The following is a 7,566-nucleotide window of genomic DNA, read 5'->3' on the forward strand; positions in this document are numbered from 1 at the left end:
GGTCCTGTGTGGGAAATGCAAGTGGAGGAGGAATTTATTCTGGGCTCTGAAGCCCTAGTGGTCTTTGTGTGGAAGGAAAATCAAAATGGAAGAAAAAAAAATGCAATGAAGAGGGAATCCGAGTGGGTGCTAGCATTGCCACAATGACCTAAATTTATCGAGATCAAGTTACTCGTTCACAGCCATTTAGAAACCAGGATTGAAGCATGATTACTTTTGTCATATGTCTGCAACCAATTAAAAGCATGAGGTTCTAAGTGTGAATAATCTCAGTCTTACACATCAACACGACTAGCTCCTAAGGGAATTTCACAAGTTGACAAAAAGCATTAAGTTTGATAACAAGCATGGGAAAGGTCATAGGGAAAAGACGCTGTCAGACACTGGTGGGAATATAAGCAAGTTCAGCTACTTTGGAGGGTAATTTGGCTGACCTATTAAAACAAAGTGTAGGGGGTGGCAGGTGGCATGGTGGTTAAAGGCACTGGATTCCCACACAGTCAACTGTGGTTCAAGTCCTGAACCTGGCTTTCTCATTTTCCCTCTCTCTCTTTCTCTGGTCAAATCAAATCAAATAATAGTAATAACACTAATAATTAATAAAGAAGTTGAATAAAATAATTCTTTAGAAAAAAGTGTACATATCTGAGGACCAGCTACTTCTATATTTAAGAATCAACTCTAAGTCCTTTTCTCCAAATGATTTTGACCATGACTCATATTATGAGATATGTTTCCCCTCATAACCCAGTGTATATATCCATATAGAAATACAGCAAAAATCATGTGACTCAACACTCACCTTACTCTGTGCAGTGAACTTGGATGCCTTATTGTTTATTCTATCAAGTTGTTGGAAAAGTAATGACACGTTTTTCCAGAGAAAAATATAGAAGAGATACTTCATGACTTTTCCCACAACCCAATATTTCTAGTTTTTACAATTTTAGTTGCAATCCTTTTTTTTTTTTTTTTTTTTTTGAGAGGTTTTCACTATAGGGCACATGCACTTGCCAGAAAGACAGAGACAGAGAAAAAGGAAGTGAGAAATCACCCCCCAGGGGAGATGGCCACACCGCAGTCCCTTCTCCTCCATTCTCCTCTTGGGATCTTGGGCATGCACGCAGAAGTGCCCAGCGTGAATTTAAGCCACCGGGTCTGGGACTCGAACCGGTTGACTACATGGGAGTTCAGCGACATAGCCATTACACTAACTGCTGGTCCCATTGGTTGCAATCCTTTAAATTGATTTTTTGGCCCACTAATGTACTTTAATCCTTAATTTGCAAAATCTCTGCATGTAGAAAACAGACTTAACGTGTTTGCGTAAAGGAGCAAGCTTGTTTCTTACAGCATTATTTATCATAGTGAAACACTAGAAACCTGAATAGCCATCAATAGGGAAATGGTAAAGTCAATGTGGGGAATTTACACAATGCAATAGCCAACTAGCAGCAATAAATTCAATCCATAGGTATCAATATAACTGGATTTAAAAAAAAAACTTGGAAGGTGAAAAAAATTGATCCATAGTACAGATAATATAATACTATTTACGTTAAATCTCTCTAATACTAACGTGTGTGTGCACAAAATATTGCTAGGACCAACCGATGTGGAAGAGATTAAGAAAGAAAAAGGGGGAGAAGATTGGAGTAGCCAGAAGGTGTTATAGTTTTAACTGCCATGTTTTACTTTATTAAGAGGAAAAGCATTGAGACCAGCAGTTAGCGTAATGGCTATGTCTCTGGACTTCTATGTAGTCGGCCGTGGTTTGAGTCCGAGGCCTGGTGGCTTAAACTCACGCCGGGCGCGTGTGCATGTATGCCCAAGATCCCAAGAGGAGAATGGAGGAGAAGGGATTGCAGCGTGGCCCTGCCCCCTGGAGGGTGATTTCTCGTTTTCTATCTCTCTGTCTTTCTGGTGAGTGCATGCACCCTATAGCAAAAACCTCTCCAAAAAAAAAGAGGAAAAGTATTTATGCATTGCTTATATAACTAAAAATGAATAACAGTAAGTAATGTTTAAAAGATGACATGTATATAGGAACGCACCATGTTTTCAAGAATTCTTGAAGGCATAAATACGTGAAAGAAGGCAAAGTTTCATGTAGGAGTCCTTGAATGCAAGATAGAGTGTATGGAAGAAATTATGAATGAGCATAAGCATTCATAAATACATTTATGTATTTAAAAATCCAATAAATGTTCCCATAAGCAAACTCGTAAATATAACAGCATGTGCTGCAAGTAAGAAGACAGTGATGTTATATATGAATTTGGTAACTTATGAATGGGCGAGTAGATATATAGAGGAATGGAGCAATTCTAAATTCTTGTTGACTATTTTAATGCACAGATAGATAAAGTCATGAATTAATGTTAGTATGCCTAATGACCAAAAAAAGCAGGGAGTGGAAGGAACAGAAAATAAACAGGGCATATATTAGGTTGCTGAGAAAGTCATGATGCATTTTTACATAGAAAAATACGTCATGAGCTTTCCCATGCCTGTGTTTGGGACTAGCAGAGTCTCTGGGAGGATGGCTGAGAGGACAGTGGCAAGGCCAGCATGGCCCCAAGATTCATGCCCTGAAAAGGTGTCAGCGTGCCATTTATGTCACCACGGCCTACGTTTCTAAGTCACTGCTTACATTTTCAACTGGTCATAACCTGGACTGTCTTTAAGAAAGACTAGAGTCAAAGTCAGACATCTACATAAATAATAAACGAAACCACCGTGTTGCATGTCCTGTTCCCAGGAAAGCCAAAGAACCTGGAAGATACAGTCTATTCCTTCCCATGACAACCAGAGTTCAAAGGCCAAGGGGTAATGACTGAGCAAGTGTCCTGCTTTATTTCTTAAATACAGTACTTACATAAATCAGTAAAGAAATCAAAATCATTTTTAACTAGGAAGCTGATTTTCCTCAGTTAAAGAATAACCATTGACTCAGTTCATGCTTCAATTTCCTTTTCCCATTATGAAGGATGGTAAGTAAAAAAAGTCTTTTTCTTGTGATGGTTATAAATGTGCTTAACACATTAGGAATATATTTAATACCACTGAACTGTACACTTAAAAATGATTAAGATGGTCAATTTTATGTTTTGGTTTTTTGTTGTTTGTTTTTTTTTTAAAGAGAGAGATTTTTGCTATAGAGTGCATGTGCTTGCTGGAGAGACAGAGACAGAAAATGAGCATCCCCCAGGGATGAGGGCCACACCGCAATCCCTTCCCTGACATGAGTTTTAAACCACTGAGTTCAGGACTTGAATCACGGTTGACCACATGGGAGTCCAGTGACGTAACCATTATGCCATCTGCTGGTCTCTGTAGTTTGTTTGCTTGTTTGTTTTTTTTTGTTGTTGTTGTTGTTGTTTTTTCCCATAGGGTGCATGCATTTGCTGGAGAGAAGAGAGACAGTGAGAGGGGAAGTAAGAATCACCTCCTCGGGGGGATGGTCACACTGCAATCCCTTCTCCATTCTCTTCCTGGGATTTTGGGCATACATGCACACATGCCCAGCATGAGTTTCAAGTTGCTGGATCTGGGACTTGAATCTGTGATCAGTCATGTGGGAGTCCAGTGCCCTAACCACTATGTCATCTGCTGGCCCGGTTATGTGTATTTTTAGCATAATACAAAATGGAAGGACAGAAGCCTACTTGTCCATGTACATATTTCCTCAAATACCCATTTACCCATGCACCCACCCAGCCTAATTCTGAAATAGGTGGCATCAGCCGCAGCCTGGCGAGCAGGGGTCCAGCAGGGTAGCTCACTCTCCCCCAGCCCGGAAGTTGCAATCCCTCCGCCTCCCAGCCGCAGTTTACCAGCTGAGCAGAGGAACACAGGTAACACCGGCTTGCATTGCTGAAGAACACAGTGATGAGTTTCCAGTCATATAGAAAATCAAGTTGCTGAAGAAGAGGGCAGCAGCATGGGGGAAAAAATAATAATGGTAAGACCTTGAACCGAAAGACTTTGTTCTTTTCATGTCTTTTAATTTCATACGCCCACCCTTTTAAAATCATACTTACGGATTTTTCCCCCAAAAGGAGCATATGGTAGGAATGGTATAATTCCTCTAGAAGGCAATTTGGCAAAATACATAAAACGTCTTTTTTTGTTTCCTGAAGGGCATACCTTTTGATCCAATTATTTCATTTCCCAACTTGTATTTTTTGTCAAAATTTTATTTTTTGCCATAGGACACATGTGCTCCTCAGAGAGAGAGAGAAAGAGGAAAAGCGAGAAATCACACTCCCCCTTTGGGGGGCGGGGGGATGATCACGCCACCATCCCTTTTCCTGTAGTCTTCTCTCAGGATTTTGGGCATGCGAACACACTCACCTGGCATAATTTCTTTTCCCCCAGAGGACAAGGAGAGTGTATTTTCTAGTCCCAGCTGGGCTTGGAGGGGATAGGAAAGGGGAGGGCTCAGGAGGATCTGGGTGGCAGCCCCATGCCCTGCAATCCAGGAACCACAGAAGAGGGGCTCAGAGATGGGGACTGGGACACCTTCCCCACATCCCCCCCAGGATGCAATATGCACACACGTGTGCACCAGAGTGTGTGGCCGTCCCAAGCTGTGCCAGGTGGCCAGTCTGGCATCTTCTCCCAGGTCCCACCAAGACGAGTACCTGGCAGATGGCATTACTATTGGGTGACTTCCAGACCAGGGGAGTGATTGTCAGCAGGCTGGCTCAGAGGCCTCCCTCTGTCTGCAGAGGCACTGCTGCCGGCACGCCCACTGACATGATTTTTATACACTAGGCCTGGGATTCAGATTGTGCCGCCAGCTATGTGGGAGTCCAGCACCTTAACCTCCACACCACCTGCTGGCTGTCCAATATGTATTTCAAGAAAGCAAGGGTATAGGAAAGATTTAGCTACAATGATGAAACCTTCTCCCTAAGGATAAAATTGAAAACAATACTAATGGGGCCAGCCAGATGGTGCAGTGGTTAAGGTAACTGGATCCCATGTGGTCAAGTTTATAGTTCAAGTCCTAGACCCAGTGACTTGAAAAACATGCCATAGGCATGAGTGTGAGCACCCAAAATCCTGAGAGGAGAGTGGAGAAGGGATTGTGGCATGGCCATCCTTCTGGGGGAATGATATCTTACCCCCTGCTTCTGGTAAGTGCACGTGACCTATTGCAAAAAAAAGAAAAAGAAAAGAGTGTGTGTGTGTGTGTGTGTTTGTCTGTGTGTATGTGTGTGTGTGTGTGTGTGTATGTATGTGTGTGTATATATATATGTCTAAAACAAGCTATTGCTTTATAAATGGTGGAATAATCACAGGCTATGTATACCATTGTGTAGCTATTACAAATAATGTTGGAAATATAATTATTGCCATGGGAAATATATTGAAAAAAAGCCCGTTATAAAAGATTTACATCCAGTAACATCCTTGTTTTATAAATGCTATACAGATAGATGTGCTTAGAAAAAATTTGGAAGGGAATATACACCAAGTTTTTGACAGTAATTATCTTTAGTTATTAGGTTTAAATTTTTGTTTATCTGTATTTTCTGATTTTTCCATAATGAATATGTGTTAGTTGCATTAACAAAAATAAATTCTTTTTTTAAAGGAAGCATTGAGGAATTTTAGACTATAAATTAAGCAATTAAGATTTTAGCTTTAACTAGCTGTGTAACTTGGATAGATTACCTGATTTCTTAGAACTTCAGTTTCCTCATCTGGAAAATTACAGATTATATAAGGACTTCCTAGCTATTTTACAGAATCATCATATTATCATTCCAGAAATTCTGAATTCTTCTGTTAAGAGGAAATTGACTCTCCATGGCACAGTTCCTGCGTTGGTCATGGTCCCTGCGTGACGTGGCCTGACCCCTGCTTGAATTCCAGAGCTTAATGCATGCAGGCCTGGCTGGGGCAGCAGCTCCTCTTGGTTCCAGTGGTCCAGGCCCAGTGCTTAGTTAGAACCATTAAAGCTTGTCTCAATTTGATACTTGTCCATAAGGACAGCATAAAAGACCTGAGGATGCTTATTACAGACGTGTGAGTTTCTAAGAAAAGAACATCTGAGCTATTGGTCTAGTCCCATGGCCTAGTGGTGAAGGGAGCTGGATCCCATATGGCCAACATCACAGTTTGAATCCTGGACTGGGTGGCTTGGAAAACACTCCACATGTCCGTGCATGCATACCCCAAATCCCAAGAGGATGGAGACATCAAAGAGAAGGGAATGTGGTGTAGTCACACCTCCTTGAAACTGTTTTCTCCTTCTCATGCTCTCTCTGTCTTCCACTGGCAAGCACATAAGTCCTCTGACAAAATAAGGGAAAAAGAACATCAAAAGTATTGGGAGAGAGAACCAGCAGTTAGCGTAATGGCTATGTCGCTGGACTCCCATGTAGTCCACTGCGGTTCACGTCCCGGACCCGGTGGCTTAAAACTCATGCCGGGCACGTGTGCGTGCGTGCCCAAGATCCCGAGAGGAGAACGGAGGAGAAGGGACTGCGGCGTGACCATCTCCCTTGGGGGGGTGATTTCTCGCTTTCTGTCTCTGTGTCTCTCTCTGTCTGTCTGGCGAGCGCATGTGTCCTACAGTAAAAAACCTCTCAAAAAAAAAAAAAGTATTGGAAGAGTAGGTAACAAGGCACCTACAATGTACGTTACTGAAGCCTCCACCCGGAGACTAAAATTAGCATAGTGATTATTAATAACAGCAATCACTGCTACAATGACAGCTACAGACGTTCATTGATTATTGCTTCTGCCCCAGACACATCCAATACCAAATTTTAACCTCCCCAAACTGTGCGGCAGGCCTTTTTATCACTCCCATTTCACGAATAGGAAAACGGAGGCTTAAGAAGTTGTGGTGCCTTACCCAACACCACACAACAGGTAGGTGAGGGGTTCAGAATTTATTCTCAAACTATGTTACCAATGGAACCCATGCTCACACCTCCCTCTGTGAGAAGTCATTTAGTCCATTGCTGGATTTCAGCAGGGCCACAGAGAAAACCACTCTAAACACAAGCATTGGTCCTTTTATGTATATATTTTTAAAAAGACTTCTAGAGTCACCCTGGGGCGGGGGGGGGGCTACATTCTGAAGCTCTCAGGCCACACGAGTTGCTCAGTTCACAGTAAGAAGGCATTGGGGCCGCCACGCGCCACAGCTCTGGTCTGAGTGTCTGGTAGTAAATGCCCACCTCCCAGTCTGCCTTTCCTTTTCTCCCCTCTACGCTTACACGGATTCTCACCGGGTTCTCTTTCATGCGTCTCACCAGTTCTTTAGCCTGAAGCCACAAGTTTCTGTGCAGAGGGAGGAAAACACAGAGAAAAATACTATTTTGTTGCAGGCTGGAAACTTGGCCCTCACCCCAGCCCAGGGTGAACCTCTGAAGGCATCCCTGACTTCTGAAGGGTAGACATTGACCTGATTTTTGAAAAGTTAGACTATGAGGCAGACTACAAATCGGCATGGAGAAGTATTTTGGTTTTGATCTAACAAAGCCCTTCGTTGTAATCCTCTCTGACTAGCAAGCTTGCCAAATCCATCCACCCACGTGCCCA

At 42.5% G+C, this 7,566-nt stretch overlaps 1 protein-coding gene across 1 annotated transcript in view; it reads right to left on the reverse strand.

Annotated features, from left to right (window-relative positions):
* LOC106736403 (phospholipase B1, membrane-associated-like) overlaps nucleotides 1–7,566 on the reverse strand; it is a 46,583-nt gene that overhangs the window by 4,591 nt on the left and 34,426 nt on the right. Inside the window, exons 8-9 of the mRNA XM_014593093.2 lie at nucleotides 7,254–7,305; nucleotides 3,837–3,923 (exon numbers count right to left, since the gene is read on the reverse strand). Of these exons, the coding sequence (XP_014448579.1) occupies nucleotides 3,837–3,923; nucleotides 7,254–7,305 (139 nt within the window). The remainder of the gene's footprint in view (nucleotides 1–3,836; nucleotides 3,924–7,253; nucleotides 7,306–7,566) is intronic.

The sequence above is a fragment of the Tupaia chinensis genome, unplaced genomic scaffold, assembly GCF_000334495.1.
Source record: "Tupaia chinensis unplaced genomic scaffold, TupChi_1.0 Scaffold139757_1, whole genome shotgun sequence".
Taxonomy (NCBI): domain Eukaryota; kingdom Metazoa; phylum Chordata; class Mammalia; order Scandentia; family Tupaiidae; genus Tupaia; species Tupaia belangeri.